This window comes from Rhinoraja longicauda, chromosome 10, assembly GCF_053455715.1.
Source record: "Rhinoraja longicauda isolate Sanriku21f chromosome 10, sRhiLon1.1, whole genome shotgun sequence".
Taxonomy (NCBI): Eukaryota; Metazoa; Chordata; class Chondrichthyes; order Rajiformes; family Arhynchobatidae; genus Rhinoraja; species Rhinoraja longicauda.
Genome location: NC_135962.1, coordinates 9561121 through 9580112, shown reverse-complemented (window position 1 = coordinate 9580112; position 18992 = coordinate 9561121). Strand labels below are relative to the sequence as shown.

Here is an 18992-nt window from a genome sequence, read left to right as displayed (position 1 = left end):
AGAAAATGCTAGACGCACCAAACAGGTCAGATAGCAGCGATGGAGAGCGAAAGTTGAAAGATCATCAACTTGAAGCGTTAGCACTATTTCTGTGCCTCCACAGATGCTATCTGACCTGCTGAATATCACCAGCATTTTCAGTGTATAATTTGTACCATGATAGTTCATAGTACTATAACCACACCCAATTCAACTACATGTTAGTAGGTGTTGTTGCTCTGACAATGGGCCCACCTCATGTTTACAAACCTGAGAAATCATTGGGTAGTGAGAACCTGTCTCAGGACAAAAGAAATACAGTTTAAAACTGGAGGAAATTTGAAATTTATATTTTATTCCCGATAATAAATATATATCTGATTTATTGATTTCAGGGAAACTGAGAACCAGATCATAGACAACAACCCTAAGGTTAGTACCATTTTATATTCTGTTTATCGTTTTACCCTTGAGTAACCTTATTATATTATTTATGAACGAGGAAAGATTTTCAAGAACACAAAGTCTGTTTCTGATAATCTCAGTGACAGATCCCATTCTGATGTTCAACCCCCCTTTTACTTTTGAAGTTATAGACAACTAATCCTTTAAGGCTTTGCCTGTTCTTTCGTTTTGAGTGGAAATGCCACCAAGCTTCCTCCAAAGTTAAGCCAGTAGAACAGAATAACCAGGGCGGAGGGTTTTAGCTTGCTTGCTTGCTGGGGTAATGCATTCACCCAATATGCCTGCATCTTCACACCCTCTTGATGCTAATTTTCGCTACAAAGGATTTAGGGGATTAAATTGTTGGGGACGAGGACCTGAACTGATGTCCCATCTCCGGACTGTGTGGATCATAAGATGCAGGCAGTCCTAACCTGGGCTGTGGATACACCATTTGCCAATACTTGGCCAATCCCATTTAGTGAAGCCGAATCTACCGAATAATGAAAGGCTCAGATAGAGTGGATGTGATGTTTCCACTAGTGGGAGAATCCAGTTTCCTGCTTTGCTTCCATGAGCTTTAGATTTAACACACTTTAGATCTAACACATGCGGTCAGCAACCTTATACAGTATATCAGCAACCTGTAAAGTCCAAAGAATTACGATTGTATCCTTCTCAAAAAGTGGACATTTTCCAAGATAGCGGAAATATTTTCCTCAGGTGGATTTTATTATTTTAGCAGGCCAATTGACAATGCCATGCAGGAATTAAAGTATGCTTAGTCTTAAATGTTTGATTCACACTTCTCTGTCCACTAACCCAAGATAAAACGTAACCTAAAATACACAAGAAGTATTCAGAATTGATGATATTGCTGAAACTATCTGCCCTGTCCTCTTCCAGTTACTTTCCATGTTCTTTCTAACTGGAGAGAGGCACAAAATGCTGGAATAACTCAGCAGGTTAGGCATTGTCCCTGGAGAACATGGATAGGTGATGTTTCAAGTCACGCCCCTTCTTCAGACTGATTGCATGGGGTGGGGGGAGGATCAGGAAAGAGAGCTGGAAGGGAGGAGGGGCAGACAGAACATGGCCGGTAATAGGTGAACACATTCGAGGAGGTTTTTCCTTCCACTGGCTTCACAGTTTGCAACTTTTCTATCCTTGAGCTTCAAAAGTTGCAATTCGTTAACATTTTGGGCACGCACCTGTCTTTTCATCTATGTCCTTTGTCCAACAATCTGCCTATCAAATCCCCCTCGCCTCTGTTCACCCATTAGCAGCCATGCTCTGTCCTGCCCATCCTCTTTTGCAGCTTCCTTTCCTGCCCCTATCCCCCTCTGCAATGTCTGAAGAAGGGTCCTGACCTGAAACATCACCTATCCGTGGTCTCTTGAGATGCTGCTGAGTTTCTCCGGCGCTTTGTGTCTTCTTTGGTAAACCAGCATCTGCAGTTATTACATTTATTACATTTCTTTCTAACTGGTCTTTCTTTCCCCTCTGCCTAATCATCTTCTGTCGACTCAGAAAAAGGTGCGTGAGCTCTGCTGTTGTCTGTGCATGGGGTGTGAGAACACTTGGACAAATCCGGTACACTGAGGGGAATGCTGCGCACCTGAATGGACAGCATGGAAGATGCAGTGGGAAAGATGCCTTTAACTTGCATGCATCAACCGGGTACATTCAGGTGCGGGTTCGTCCTCTGCAGTGACAAAGCCGGAATGAATGTGCCAATAGCGGTGTAATGTGCTCGGGATTAAGCTCAGCTTGTCAATTCCTTCAGGCAAGGGATTTCCCTTCAAATCCATGGAAAACTTTCTTCGGTCCTGTTATCTATTTAGACCCTTGAACTGTACAGTACAGCACAAGCCAATGCCGAACATGATGTCAAGTTAAACTAATGGAGTAAATAGATTCTTAAAGCACAGAAACAGGCCCTTTGGGCCAAATTCCCCATGCCCACCATGATGCCCCATCTACACCTGTCCACATTTGACCCATATCCATCTCAACCTTTGCTATCCATGTACGGTCCAAGTGTCTTTTAAATGTTGTTATAGTACCTGCCTCAACTACCTCCTCTGGCAGCTCATTCTATATACCCACCACCCTCTGGGTGGCTAAAGATGCCCCTCAGGTTCCTACTAATCTTTTCCCACTTACCTTAAACCGATGTCTTCTGGTTTGTGATTCCCATTCTCTGGGATAAATTAGGGATTCACCCTATTACACCTCATACACCTCCATTAGATCATACCTCATCCTCCTGCACTCCATGGAATAATGTCCTAACCTACCCAACGTCTCCGGAAATAGCTCAGGACCTCAAATACTGGCAACATCCTCTTAAATCTACTCTCCCTGCACATAATCCATATCCCTTCATTCCCTGCAGATCCTTGTGCTTATCCAAAAGTCTCTTAAACACCACTGCTACATCTATGTCCATCACCACCCCTGGCAGCATGGTCTGGGCACCCACCACAAGCTATGTAAAAAAAAAAGTTCCCTGCTCGTCTCCTTTATACTTTGCCCCTCTCATCTTAAACCTATTCCTCTTTTCTTTGACATTTCAACCCAAGGAGAAAAGGTTCTTTTTGTGAACTTAATCACAGCTGGATCCTCCTTGAAAATAAGGAGGAGCCAATCCATAGAGCATATGAAAATACCAGAAAATTAATGGGGTTGATTTTATGTAATGGTGTAAACAGGGAACCAGTGGCCTATTCTGATATCTCACCGTGTTGAAACATAACAGGCAGGATTTAAAATGGGCTGCTGGCTCATTATCACCCACCTAAGATTAAAGCATAGAGTAAGATTCTACTCAGCTGTTGCCCAGTATCTTCCCTGGGTGAGTTATCTCTCAGGGTTACAGCATAGAGAATGCCACGGTTGCCTGCACTAAACTTCAGACATATTGGAGTTACTTTATGACTTTTCGCAACAGTGTAAGAAATAAAAGCCAGGATAGATGTAAAAGGGTCTGCCTTTTCACCGTAACCCATTTTGCACTGTCGCATAAGCTTAAGATGTGTCTTACTGTATACAATCAGCGGACTAACCCAAGCTTGTTGGCTTATGCCTGTTTCTTGGATGGATTGTGTGTCTCTCAGCCAATCTGCGTGTTTTGAGTGCATCATTTTTATCCTACATGGTGGTCAAATAAACTAGTCCTGGAACTCGTGGGCTTCAGTCCATCTATGAACCAAGTGGCTGGAGGGGAGTAAATGGCTTATTTTCCAGCTTTTAAGGTCCCTGGAGACCTGCATCACATGTTCTCCAACTATCTTGTTTATGGGCCCATCGTTTCTCAGTTTCCAGCTCCTGCAACTCAACCATAAGCTCCCACCTTTCTTCCTGTCATTGGCAGCACAGAGCTCATCAGCCAGCAGAGGTCGCTGTCCCCACTTGGGAGCTGGCAGTACCCTTTCTCCATGACACTAAGCTCAGAGAACCCTCTTTCGGACAACAGGCATCCCCGGGTAATGCAACGGTTCGGATCCTGGGAACTGTTCGTAAGTCAGAAATGAACAAAACCAGTGTGTGAGAGAGGATCGCAGAAAGAGCTGTGATGGGAGAGCGAGCAGATGCTGGAAGACCAGCTGCCAGCCGATCTCATTGACATTGAGTAAGTGAGTGAACGGATCTCCCCAGTGCTCTCAGCTCTGCTTAGCTCGATCCAGCCTCGATCGTTGTGCCTTGGGACCGAGAGTCACAGAATTGCCCCTACCCCCTTGTCAGAAGATACCTGTAACCATGCAGCAGCCGGCAAATCCATCCCCATTCATCCCACCAGTCCCCCACACACTTATTCGTATGTACTGGGTGTCCATAAGTCAGGTGTTCATAATTTGGGGCAGACTTGTGGTCTCCAGACTCCTCAGTGGGAAAACCATTCTCCTCTTTGTATCAACTCAATCTTACAAAATGCTAAACGAAGACTTTATTCCTCAAATACCATGCCAAGGACTATCTAAATAGTAATCCACAAATCTCACTCCAGCACAAGTACCAATTTTGTGTCCTTCCACGCAACTTACACTCACCTGTCAGATACAATTTTCCCCTTGTGCTGGCCCTAGTGGGACATAGTCCTGTAGTATCAGATGCAGTCCTGGCCAGATTATGCTCGTATGACTCACGGTGGACCCCTCCAACGCAGAAAGGCTTATCAGACTTAACAAGGCCTCCAACTGTTCAGAGAACTCTATCCTCAATTTGCACTTACCCATGCAAGGGTGGGGATTGGAATCCTAGTCTGATTCTCTGATCAAGGATGGACAGTTTACATTATTTTTAGCAAGCCTCGGTGTTGCCTTGCCCAAATCAGGCCAGGCCAGGCCAGTACCGGTATCGAATCTGGGATCCTACTGGTCTTTATTGGCTTTCAGTACCACCGAGTCAATTTATCCATGGTGGCTGGACAACCTGAATGCATTTCTCTCACTGAGGTGGCTGGAGGATGGTCGAGTTTAATGCCTCTCTTGGAAAGCTTTGTTCCTGGTTTCAATTGTTTTAGTTAATGTTCCAGTTGATTATTATTGGTCAGGACCACCTGTTAGGATATAATTGCATACTTTCCTTGTCAAATAATGGATTTTACAGATGCTTCCTTGAAGGAACATTTATTATTCTGTACATTTCAATTTAAATGGTTGCTATTTCCCCTTCATAATATACTACTTTCGTCAAAATGTCTTCTTAGTAGTTTTATAAAAACTTATTCAATTAACCTCTTCCCCCATAATTGCCATTTACACAAATTCATTGCAACATTTGTCAGAGTGAAGACAATGTTTGCAATAATAACAAAAACAATGATAATAGATGAGAGAGAAAATAGATTCTAGGCATATTTAGAGCATTGTTAGTAAGAAAGGTTCATTAGGAATAAAAGTAGGCAGAGGGATTGAGTTGTGAAACTGAGTGAAGGCTGGGAAGGAGTTCTGAACGATTACCCAAGGAAAGTGGAATAGAGGGAGGGGATAACAAGAGGAAGTAGAGATAGGGTAGGCAGATATCATGTAGGGAGGAGGGATTTGGAAATTAAGAGCTGTTTTGAGGACAAGCCTCATGGATATGTTGAGAAAATCTTGGTAGGTGTAAGGACAGTGAAGGCGCGGGCCAGGCCAGAAAGTGTTGGGAAGGGAAGGGAAGGGAAGGGAAGGGAAGGGAAGGGAAGGGAAGGGAAGGGAAGGGAAGGGAAGGCAGTTCAGGTTGGGGTTCATCGGGGCAGTAAGCTTGTGCGCCTGTGGGTTTACATCGAGCCGAAGCAACATTGATGAGGGCACTGCCAGGATTGTGGTCTTAGTTTTACCAACCACAGATCATCTCAGGTCAGCTGTTCCAGGATTGAGGAGAAACGTTGGGACTGAAGCAGAGGTGGAGGGGGACTGTTGGCTTACAAATGGAATCTGGATCGCCATATACCTGCAGTTATTGGTGGGGAGGTGGAGAGATTGGGGTGGGGGGAGCTAGTCAGCAATGTTGAGGTGAGGACCAAGGAGACAGACTTGGAGATGATCATGCAGGCAGAGGAGGATCCAATGTAGGAGATACAGGGGGGTATTATAGAGTTTCTTCAGTCCTACAAGAGAGTAAATGTCAGTGTATATTAGGAGGTGGCAGAGAGCCTCTACACACACTAAAGGCTTGCCCATATCCCAACATTATACACACACTTCCATGGTAGCCCCTTCTCCTCCCATATGCGGCATCTTTGAATCTACAGAATACTTCCTGATGGTTTTGAGGTTCTCGATCCAAATCAATACCTGCAGAACCTGGGGCCAATTCTCTGGACATAGACACAAAATGCTGCAGCAACTCACCGGTTCAGGCAACATCTCTGGAGAAAAGGAATAGGTGACGTTTAAGGTGGAGACCCTTCAGACTGAAACCTTCTTCCATATTGACCTGAAACGTCACCTATTCCTTTCCTCCAGAGATGCTGCCTGACCCGCCGAGTTACTCAGGCATTTTGTGTCTATCTGCATCTACAGTTCCTTCCCAAACGCGTTAATTTTCTGGAAGTGAGAGGTGCTGTAAAATGCAGAGGCTCCAGAAAAAAAGAAAAGCCTACAGGATGTCCACTTTGTCAAGCCCTTTCCACGCACAAAAACAACCCTTCCCAAGCCACTAGATAGTCTGTAACATAAATGAACAAAGGTACTCGAATTCTATCTTGCATTCTGCCCCGTCTCTGCACTACGCCCCACTCCCTTTGCTGTGATACCTGGATTGTTGCTCAGGTGCCTCTTTTCCCCTCACCAGAGTCGGTTACAATGGTGAGTATTGGCAGGTGGAATACCTCTTCCATTACCCAGCAATGCCAGGGTCAACAGTGGCGCAGGCTCCATGAAAAAGTCACCCAGCGCAGAGTAATGTGAGTGGGTCTGTCTCACTCCTTTGGCTCACTTGGCCATTCCATTGGTGGATTGTACCTTCAAGGCACCTGTCAAACCCACACCATGTCTCCACGCTCACCAGTATCTTCTCTAACCACTCCCTCTCTCCTCTAGCCAATCATCTTTGTTTCTGATAGAGCTAAGGGCACTGCAGACTCTGAGAAAGAAGAGAAGGAGAAAAGAATGGAAATCAAGAAAAAGATCAAGGTTTCTTCATGTGCTAGCATGACTTGCTGTTGCATACATTTATTGAAATGCTCTGCTCACCTCCTTTCCATGCTTCAGGTGCTGCCACACCAACTACAGATGCTTCTGGATGGGAATGGACTAAAGGTTTGACAGGGTTCAGGAGCTTGACATGAGACAGCTTAGTATGGTGTTTCCAGATATAGCTGAAGGTAAATGACTGGCAGAGCAGTGGGAAGTGCTGGGATGCGGAAGGGAAAAAAGGCGAATAGTAAATTCAATTTAAAATCACATCGCCACTCCAGACACTTGATCAATGTCATCGGACGTGATATCCAGCCTTACCGACAAGACCATATCCCCAGACAGTCTCGCTGACAATACTAGACACCAGACAGTTTCACTGACAAGACCAGACACCAGGCAGACACATGAAACTGCAGATGTTGGTATCTTGAACAAAAAATCTAAAGTCTGGAGGAAGTAACTCAATGGGTCAGACAGCATCTATGGAGGGAATGAAGAACAATGTTTCGGATAGGGGTGCTTCTTCAATGACGGAGTGGGGAGTGAGGGAGAAACCTTGAAAAGAGCTGGGGATGGGGCAATGTGTGGGCAGTGATAGTTGGTTACAGGAGAGGCAAGTTTGATTAGCAGATGGGTGGAGCAAGTGGCAAAAGGGTGTCAGATAATGAAAGAAGAGGAGTGAATTGTAAAGCTGTAGGGATGGATATGGTGGAAGGGGGCAGAGGAAGGAGAGAAAAATGGGGAACTCTGGGATAGAAATGAGAATACATTGGAGGGGAAATTACCAGCGTGACTATGGTGGTATGAGAGGGTGAGAGAAATGTGTGCTCAATGGGGTGGGGCAGGGTCAGAGAAAAGAAAGGGGTGAGTATTACCTGAAAATGGAGGATTCAATGTTCGTACCATTGCAAGCTATCCAAGCGGAATGGGAAAGGTGCCCGTGATCCCCTGTCTCGCCAGGGAGGACTGCTGGATGGAAGTGAGAGAGAAGGTTTAGGGTCTATGTTACCTCTCCTGTGGATGCAGGGGAAAGTGCTTGGGGAGGGGTGGGAAGGGTTAAATCAACCGAAGAGGTGCAAAGGAATGGTCTCTGGACAGCAGAAAGGGGTGGGCATGGTAAAATGTGACTGGTGGTGGGAACATGTTGAAGGTGATAGAAATTTGCGATTTTGATGTTTTGGATGCAGAGGCTGGTGGGGTGAATGATAAAGTCCAGGGGGGCTCTACCCTTGTTTTGTCTGGGGCCTAGGGGAGCGAGAGCATAACTACGGGACAAAAAGGAGTCACTGGTGATAGAAGCCATGTTTACTGAAGAAAGAGGACATCTCAGATCACAGATGTCTCATCTTGGGAGCACATCTGGCAGAGACAGAGACAGAGAAATTGAAAGTAAGGAATGGTGCCTAGGCAGTCTCATGAACAGGACCAGACAGACAGACTCACTGACAAGACCAGACTTCTGGAGACCTTGCTGAAAAGACCAGGTAAGAACCCTCAATGGCATCACCAACAAGACAGACTCCCAGACTGTGCCACCAGTGAGATCTGACTCCTGAAACTGCGTCTGCCGTTGAAACTGAGAAGCAGAGAATCAGAAGTACAAACTCAATTACAGGATGATTTTTAGTGATGTGCTGACAGACCATCAACAGGTGCTCTGTTGATAGCTTGCTCAGCAAAGGGGATTTTGAACGATGTGTCCTTCATCCTTCAGAGTGCGAACATAAAATAAAATTGAATAATACAGGAGATTCAGTCTGTACTGCAGCAGTAATAGGAAACATATCAGCGAATCTATGAAGGGGTTTGCATGTGGTGAAGGAGATTTAAGATCCCATAATTTACGGAAAAGCAAAATCATCGACACAGACGGTAGCCTGAAGCTAATGTGCTAAAATGACTTGGTTTTGTCAATGGCTAAGTGACAGAATGAAGGGAGTTATAGTTGATTGAGGTGAGGTCAAGGTTTATTTGAACTATTAACCGAACCAGCCTTGCACTGTAAAGCGTGCTTCTGACTGCTTGAGGCTTGTGCTACACAGGAACATGCCACACGTGACCTTGCTGAGGGTTGGTAATGTGCTGAGCCCGACAGGCCTGTTCACAGGGTCAGGTAAATGGGAGTGCCCCCTTGCTAAACCCACCTGCTGCTGTCCTCAAGCTTTTTACCTTTCAGACATTATCTGGAACAGCTTTAGGTGCAAATGTCTGTTCTGAGATGCCGAGGGAACCCTCACCAACTGCATAACCTTTGGTTTTATTTTCGCCCACGGTCAGCCCTCACCAACAAAAGCCGGGGAGGAGAATGAGGAAGATCTGCATTTTCGCCGTATTTTCAAACAGATTGCTGGACAAGTAAGTATTTCTGCCTGCTGGTGGCACGTTGGAGTGTTTCTGATATTTTACTGGGGTATTTCAATCCTCCCAAGTCAATTGGGGTTTATTGTCAAAAGCACAGGCACGGCGAAGTAGAGGTGCAGTGAACCTCTTGTTTGCAGCAGCATCACATGCAGATCCACACACAAAAACATAAATGATACATAAATAACACACAATTTTGCAATTTTTTTAAAGAAAGGTTGTGCAAAAATGCAACAACAAAACAAAAGGAAATTACAATATAATAGTACAAAACACAGCTAGGAAAAAAGGAAACTAGTCCATGATAGTGGAAAAGATGGTCCAGAGTGTTCTGTTGTCAAGGGAGAATAAAAGGGCCTGTCCTACAACCACTCTTGGCACAATGGAGGTTACTGTGGAAGCACAAGAGACTGTAGATGCTGGAATCTTGATTAAAAAAACAAAGTGTGTAGGAAGGAACTGCAGATGCTGGTTTAAACCGAACATGGACACAAAAAGCTGGAGTAACTCAGCGGGACAGGTAGCATCTCTGGAGAGAAGGTATGGGTGACGTTTCGGGTAGAGATGCTTCTTCTCGACTCAAAACGTCACCCATTCCTTCTCCAGAGATGCTGCCTGTCCCACAGTTACTCCAGCTTATCTTCAGTAAAAACCAAAATGCTGGAGGAACTCAGTGGATTAGGCAGCATAGGAAAGATTGCTAAAGAAAGGCCCCGACCTAAAACGTTGTCTGGCCATTTCCTTCTGCAGATGCTGCCTGGCCCTTTGAATTCTTCCAGCACTTTGTATGTTTTCTCAAAGGGGTTATTGCATCTGGATTAATCACCCAAAACAAAATGTACATTGTTCATTGTTCTGATGGCCCTGAGGGACATATGCTTTTGTGCTCGAGTAAGAATGTGTACCTGCGGTGCTGGAATGGGCAGAAAAGTAAATTCAAACAAAGTCAGCAACACTATCTCAGGCCTTTCTTTGTTTAACTGCAGGACATGCAGATCTCTGCAGCTGAACTGATGAGCATCCTCAACCGCATTGTTAAAAAACGTAAGTGCTACTTAAGAAATGTGGACCCCTTCAGCAACAACCCTCTATAGCTTGAAGGGTTATATTATGCTTGTATTGTGATATATTCCTTTAAGAGAAAAGATAGTACCCACTGGGCTACAGATTGAAGGTAGACACAAAATGCTGGAGTAACTCAGCGGGTCAGGCATACAGATTAAGGTCAGCAAGAACTTGCAACACATCAACTGGGTTTGCACTGATAACATTGACTTCAACCAGTCAAGGAAGCTTGACACCACTGCTCCATGAATCTGACAATTATATCTCTCTCTCTTCCTAACAGTTAGGTGACCCACATACGATTCTAATAGCAGAAAATGGCATTGAGATATTTCTAGATCAAACTTGCTGGTTAATGGAATCCCTGATGCTCAGTTATTTTTTTCTTTAAATCCTGTTACTATCGTAAATAATATTTAAGAATCACTCCAAGTTGGGTTAAAGATTGTTCTAAATACTGTACATGGTGGTTATTGGAGCAACAATAGAGAATGCTATGACAGTGACCACTATTTGGTGTCTCTAAAATACATTCCTGGCACTCTATATCTTGGTTCATTCAAACTGGGTGGAAGATTTTTTATATGTTTGGTTTTAATTTTCCAGAATCCTCTCAATTTGGAGAAGGTTCTACCAGACTGAAAAGTAGAAAATGTAATTCCTTTATTCAAACAGGGAGGGAAACAGATGGCAGGAAACTACAGGCACCTGAAATAGGAAAATTGTTTGAAGCTAATAATGGAGATGTTATAGTAGGACACTTAGGGAAAAAAAAGGTCATCTTGCAAAAGCATAGTTTGATGAAAGGGATACTGTGTTTGGTTATTTTATTAGCATTCTTTGAAGAAGTAATGTGCTGTGTTGAAGGGAGATATACATTTCCAGAAGATGTTTAGTTAGCTTAATCATGCCTGTTAGTCATATAGCCTGGAATACTGGCCCTTTGGCCTAACTTACCCATGATGACCTACATACCCCATCTACACTCATCGCATCTGCCTGCATTTGGCCCATATCCCTCTAACCCTATCCTATCCATGTACCCGTCCAAATGTTTCTTAAACGTTGTGATATGTTGCAGAAAGTTCAGCCTTATGACAGTATGGTTGCTAAACTTACCAACGGTATAGAGACAGGTAGGAGAGTAAGTTGTGAAGAAGACAGGCAGATGCTACTGAAGCTGCAAGGGCTTTACATAGATGTGAGTGAGCAAAAACCTGGCAAATTGTGTAGACAATAGACAATAGGTGCAAGAGTAGGCCATTCGGCCCTTCGAGCCAGCACCGCCATTCAATGTGATCATGGCTGATCATTCTCAATCAGTACCCCGTTTCTGCCTTCTCCACATACCCCCTGACTCCGCTATCCTTAAGAGCTGTATTTAGCAGGAAAGTGTGAAATTCTCCATTTTATCAAAAACAATTTAGTGTATTGTCCAAATGGTGAGAAATGGCAGAGCTGCCAGGTGCAGGATTCACAAAAGGCAAATATGTAGGTGGCAAGTAAATCAGGAAATTTAACAGAAAGTTACTGTTTATCATGGGGGGACTTCAACCAAACTCAGGAGGTTTTGCTTTCGTGAGACCACACTTGGTGTACAATATTGTTCCTTTATTTAAGGAAGATACTTAACACATTAGAAGCAGTTCAGGGGGTTACTGCAGTGATATGTTGATTAGGAGGAAAGGTTGGGTAGACTAGGGCTGTTCCTCTGGAATTTAGTGTTAGAAGGGTCTTGATTGGCACAAATAAATCCCAAGGGCACTTGGCAGGTGGAAATGGAGAGGATGTTTGTTTTTGAAAGAATCTGGACTAAGAATCACTGTTTAAAAATAAAGGTGATCCATTTCAGGCAGAGATGAGGCATTATTTTTTTACTCAAGTTTGTGCGTCTTTGCAACTCTATTCCCCAAATGGCAGCAGACACAGAATCTTTAAATATTTTTTTAATCTAAGGTAAATGGGTTCTTCATAAGCAAGGGAGCTTCAGGTTACTGTGAAGATAGCCACAAAATTCCAGAGTAACTCAACGAGTCAGGCAGAACGAGTCTGGAGAAAACGAATATGTGACATTTCGGGTCGAGACCCTTCTTCAGAATGTCAAGTCAAGTCAAGTCAAGTCAAGTTTATTTGTCACATACACATACACGATGTGCAGTGAAATGAAAGTGGCAATGCCTGCGGATTGTGCACAAAAAAGAATTACAGTTACAGCATATAAATAAAGTTAATACAGAGAAGACAAAATTTAGTCCCTGGAGTTATAAAAGTTAACAGTCCTGATGGCCTGTGGGAAGAAACTCCGTCTCATCCTCTCCGTTTTCACAGCGTGACAGCGGAGGCGCTTGCCTGACCGTAGCATCTGGAACAGTCCGTTGCTGGGGTGGCAGGGGTCCCTCATAATCTTGCTTGCTCTTGATCTACACCTCCTGATGTATAGGTCCTGCAGGGGGGCGAGTGTAGTTCCCATGGTGCGTTCTGCCGAACGCACTACTCTCTGCAGGGCCATCCTGTCCTGGGCAGAGCTGTTCCCAAACCAGACTGTAATGTTGCCGGACAGGATGCACTCTACAGCCCCAGAGTAGAAGCAATGAAGGATCCTCAGAGACACTCTGAATTTCCTCAGCTGTCTAAGGTGGTAAAGGCGCTGCTTTGCCTTGCCCACCAGTGCGGCTGCTCACTGCTCACCCTATCCACAGTAGACCCATTTATCTCCAGTGACGTGTACGTCCTTGGATGTTGAGCCCTTCTAAAGTCCACAATCAGCTCCTTAGTTTTTTTGACATTCAAGAGGAGGCTATTGTCCTGACACCAGAGTGCCGGATCAGCCACCTCCTCCCGGTAGGCCTTCTCTTCGTTGTCGGAGATCCGGCCCACTACCACAGTGTCATCAGCAAACTTGATGATGGAGTTTGAGCTGAACCTGGCCACACAGTCATGTGTGTACAGGGAGTACAGTAGGGGGCTAAGGACGCAACCCTGGGGGGATCCTCTGTTCAGGGTGAGGGGGCTAGATGTGTGTTCCCCCATCCTGACCACTTGGGGCCTGGCGGTGAGAAAGTCCAGGACCCAGGCACACAGAGGGGTGCTAAGCCCCAGTTCCAGCAGCTTCTCAGCCAGTCTGCTGGGGACTATTGTGTTGAAAGCTGAACTAAAGTCAATGAACAGCATCCTCACATAGCCCCCCTGGCTGTCCAGATGAGAGAGAGCGGTGTGCAGAACCTGGGAGACCGCATCATCCATGGACCTGTTCGGACGGTATGCGAACTGTAGTGGGTCCATGTTGCGAGGAAGGAGGGCACAGATGTGCTTCTTGATTAGTCTCTCGATGAGAGTCAGGGGAGAGTGAAACGAGAGGTTTGAAAAGGTACGAAAAGAACAAATTAATACCAGCAATGATCGTCAAGGAAATGCTCCACCCTGACTGGTTGAGTGACTCCAGCTTCAGCAATCAAAGTAACCCTTGCATTCTCTCTCTCTCCCACACTCCCCCACCTTCATTGTCCTACTAGAGTCACTGTTGTCCTGCTCAGTTTCTCTGTTTGTCTCTACTCATTATCGCCTTTTCCACAGCTAACAATGGGCTCCACACTTCCTTGATCATCATTGCTGGCTTTGATTTGTTCTTTTCCTACCTCTTTATACCTCTAGTTTCCCTCTTCCCTGACACTCAGTCTGAAGATGGGTCTGACCTGGAATGTCACCTATTCCTTTTCTCCAGAGATGCTGCCTGACCCGCTGAGTTACTCCAGCATTTTGTGCCTACCTTCGGTGTAAACCAGCTTCAGCAGTTCCTTTCTACACATTCAATAGGTAACTATGGGTTAACGGGAAGGTGGAGTTGAGTTGCAATCAGATCAGCCATGATCTTAATGATGGTGGGGCAGGCTTGTTTGTTCCAACTGATTGGTTGGACACCAGAGTGTGTAAGGGATTGGCAATAGAGCATACATGTTTTATGTTAAATCAGAATGAACACCTTATATGTAATATATTAATTGCAACCCCTCTCTCAGCCTCCACAAGTCTAAATGGGAGGTGCATTCCACATATTGCTGGTGGAGCAAGTTTGCTATATTGTTTTCCTTTGGTCACTTTTGCACATTGCTCATAGATGTTTAATCCTTCACCTGTCAATTTATCGACTCAGTATATTAATGTTTTGTTTCTCCTTGCAGACAATATTAAAACTGAAGGGTTTGCTCTGGACTCTTGTCGCAGCATGGTTGCCCTCATGGATGTATCCTTCTCTCTTCTCCACTGAACTCATTATTTCTTCCTCTAATGTAATGGATTGGAGCAGGATCCCCGACTTTAATCCATGTGTAAATGCCTTCAGGTTGGCTTGGGGATCAGTGTATTGCTGACAAACCTGAATCAAAACAATCCAAGAGTATGCTTTGTGGATTCTTGGCCCATCATAAAATAGCTGACCAAAAACTGAATTGAAGTAGGAACAATGCAATTGGACTTGGTACCATTTTATTTCAGGAAGAAAAGATCAGCTGATTCAGTGATTTGCAAACTTTTGGAGCCAATTCACTATCTCTTTTTTGATTTGTTTTTAATCTTCCCATTTTCCCTTCCATTCCAACAGTGATCATTTTTCCCTTCAGCTTACCACCACCTGTGGCGATTAGCCTCTGGTTCTTTGCTGGATGGCTTTTATTCCTTTGTGAACCTGGATAATCGGTGAGGCTTATTTTCAGTGAACATATTATGACTCTTGAGGTCCTCGCCCAGACACAATCACTACTGGACTTGCGAACTATGTCCGCGTTTAAAACTGAATAAAAATTCCCTGCAGTTCCTCCTTTCAGTACTCATTCAAATTATTTCTCAGACCACTGGAAGACTATTCAGAGGGAAGTCCTTGGTTATATTTCAAGTTCAGGATGCAGAGACTGGTTCCAGCCCTCCCACTATCAAACAGAACAGGGAAAACAAATCCTGCCCTCTCCCCTGTCCCGTGAGTGAATAGTCAAACCAGGCCTTCGGTTTTAATTCTTTCCTTGATTTGAAACCAATTCCTTTTGTTACCTAACACTTACCTAGAAATTCACTGATGAATTGTTATAACTATATGCAACAATGTGCCGTGAAATGTTAAAATCACATTTGTCGGTTTGTAGAAGTACCTTATAGTGTTTAAGAACACTGGTCATGGAGTGATACAGTGTGGAAACAGGCCCTTTGGCCCAACCTGCCCACACTTAACTGCAATATGGCCTGGAGAGAAAAAATCCTACCAGAGCAGCTGGGGAATTTAAGAGAAGCCGTTCTCAGTAAAGTTAAACATGAAATGGCCTGGTTTTCATGAAATGTCATCTGGTTCATGACGTTTTTCAGAAAATGTACCGTTCTTTCCTGGTCTGATCTCTATGTAAATCCAGACCCACTCACAGCGTTATCTTTTAACTGCCTTCTGAAGTAGATTAACAAGCCACCCTATTCAAGAGCAATTAGTGGCATACAAGAAATCCTGCACTTGTCAGTGATGTCTGTTGTTCTTAATGAATAAATATTCCTCTGGAACTTAAAACAAGTCAGGTCAAGTTGTCGAGTTTATTGTGATCTGCACAGTGAGGTATGGGTATAATAGAAACTTTGCTCGCTGCAGCATCACAACCACATAGGCTCAGACAGCGCACAGAAAAGACATACATTTTTCATAAAGTACACTGTGGCGTGTCGAGAAAGCTCGAAATAAAGGCGAGGAGCCGGGTATTTCGGGAGCGATGTGTTTAATGGGTTCTCTAGACCAGTCGGGTCTGCCAGAGGGCGATCGCACCTAAAACCCCGTCCTTTATCCCCTTAGCTAAGGGCCGCCCCCCTGGACCGGTCCATTCCCGTGCCGAGGGGTCGGTAGTGGTATGGCCCGACCCCTGGGAGCCGCCACAACACATACATTTTGCAAGACACTAAAAACCAAAAACAATGCAAAACCAAACAAGACATAAATGCAAACACAATTAGAAAATAAAGTCCATGGTAGTGCAAGAGGTGGTCCATAATGTTCCAATTCTGAGGTGGCATTAGGGTTGTGCAGGTTGGATAAAGACTATTACAGTTGCAGGAAAGTAGCCGTTCCTGAACCTGATATTGTGTGAGTTCAGGATTCTGTAGTTTCTGCCTGATGGTAGCAACAAGAAAAGCTTTGGACTGGATGGTTTGAAACTCTTGAGTTGTTACAGCTACATTCATCCAGGCAAATGAAGAGTATTCCAACTTGCCCAAGACTTGTTGCTTTTTATATGGTTGAGACAATTTGGGGTGTCTGGAAGCAGGTGAACTTCAGTGATCTTTCATGATAATGTTCCATAATTTATGTTTGTGTTGAAATTCAACGTGTTATTTCTTTAAATTCATAGAAGTCTCACTGTGGAATTTGAATGAGTTTTCTGCTAAGGTCACAGACCAGAACATGAGGACCCCCATGAAATTCCCAGGAGATAATATTCATCCTTCAACCTTCTTCTGTTGAACCTGCATCCTCTGATATTTGAAACTTCTACAATTAGAAACAAGTTGGAGGAGCCACCCTTGACAATCCCAAACTCGTATATCAGCTCACCAAAAAGGTCCCCTTTCAACAAAAAAAAATCCGTTCTGTTTATTTTCCGAAAACATATTAAATTCCTGAGCATAAATAATTATTATTGCTCCACAGGAAGAAAAATATATAATTCCTAAGGTGCCCACAGAACTCTGGATTAAAGTGTAACCAATGCATGATATACGACGATAATAATCTCTGTTTGCTACGTGCATGGGGATAGATTTTGACAGTGGGCTGATGTTAAAAGAGCTGCCACTGGTTTTGCAATAGTTATACCAAGAGCAACCCAAACATGCCCATTGGTTTCTAAATTACACATTCAGCTTGGGGGTTTACAAAGGGGAACCATTAATAATTCCTGCTTGCTATTGTTATTTTTCTGATTGAGAATGTATATTGACCTTGGATGTCATGTTAGCCCTGGTTTTTCAGAGCGGGAGACTAACAAACTCATGATCTGGCCATTAGACATTTGCTTCTATTTGTTTCTATAATCTCTTCCCTAACTTTGCACCTGCAGTCAGATGGATCTGGGAAGCTTAGCCTGGCGGAGTTTAAGCATCTATGGAACAAGATTAAGCAATGGCAGGTACGTGGCACTGGGGAGTATGGATAAATTATTTCCACATATAATGTTATTGTTGACTGTTGTTTGACGTTCTCACATCAGCAGAACCAGAAGAGAGGTTAATTTAGACACTGACAAGTTCTCAGTGATAGGATTACTTGCCATCATCAATGCTGTTCATTTCCCCAATGTACCTGGTAACCTGGTCAAGTCACCACTAGAGCTGGTGAGGGATTTATGCATGTCCCCACTACACCACACCACTCCTCTGTACTGTACTCCTCAGCCAGTCAGTGAGGATGCATAACTGTGAATGTTAGGATTTGATCAATACTGGCAGCAGAAATGTACTTGATCCACTTTAGTAGCATTGAAGTTTTGAGTCTGATGTGACACAGGGCTGTCTGTGGGATTCTCCTATTGGTGGATGGTTATCTCTCTTTTGCACTGGGGCATTATTGACTATACACCCTTATATCAGCTATGCCCTCAAAAGACACCCATTGATCACCTAGATCCGGTCAGTCATAGTGCCATGGAGCAGTACGGTCAGAACCGATCTAATCCTGTAATCAGTAGTATAAGAAAATAACTGCAGATGCACATGTACTTTACAGCAGGTTGGCCCTGGGAAGAGAGCAGGTCGCCAAACCTAGTGATTTTCCACCTCAACACTCAGGAATGGCTGGTTGAACGATTGCCTCCCTCCCTGGCCAGGGAAGCAAAAGTAAAATCAGAAATTAAAAATGCAACCTTCATCTCCACACTGGGCGATGTGACATTTTGCAATGCAGCTACCCACTGGGCAAATTGCCAGGCAAAGACCTGAGTCTCCCAGATAAATGATACATTTTAAAGTTCATAAATTGCAAAAGAATTGAAGGCGAAAGGTTCATCTTGTTCAGTTTTATTGGAGAATATGACAGTGATTAAGCCCATGTTCTTTACAGTACATACTGTAAGACATGTTGCAACATTGTTCAACACATAATGAATTATTATTGCTTTTGAAAATGTAAATGGTGAGGTTACCAGTTCAAACCAGAACTTTTACTCTAGTGACCAGAAGAAATTGTGCGCACATCCCTGCCTGAATTGTGGCTCGTGGTAAGATGGTGAAAGTGCCGGTCAGTCTGGTTGTCCAGTCCCTCAGACATAGGCCTGGAACTGCACCCTGACTCTAGTCACTCAGAGATAGAACTGTGTCTGCAGATTGGCCTCGGCCATTGGCACATGGTCCTGTAACTTCATTTAAACTCCCAAATATTTTATCATTGTGATTTCTTGTTTACTTGCAGACAATTTTTCAGGAATATGACAAGGACAATTCTGGAATGATTAATAGCTATGAAATGCGGAGTGCTGTGAAGGATGCAGGTGAGTGGCAGTG

The 18992-nt window shown here is 44.1% G+C and overlaps 1 protein-coding gene across 1 annotated transcript in view; it reads left to right on the top strand.

Moving 5' to 3' along the window:
- Positions 1-18992, top strand: part of capn3a (calpain 3a, (p94)) — a 104300-nt gene that overhangs the window by 78291 nt on the left and 7017 nt on the right. The window contains exons 14-19 of the mRNA XM_078407089.1: positions 375-411; positions 9327-9404; positions 10397-10454; positions 14654-14715; positions 17555-17623; positions 18901-18979. Of these exons, the coding sequence (XP_078263215.1) occupies positions 375-411; positions 9327-9404; positions 10397-10454; positions 14654-14715; positions 17555-17623; positions 18901-18979 (383 nt within the window). The remainder of the gene's footprint in view (positions 1-374; positions 412-9326; positions 9405-10396; positions 10455-14653; positions 14716-17554; positions 17624-18900; positions 18980-18992) is intronic.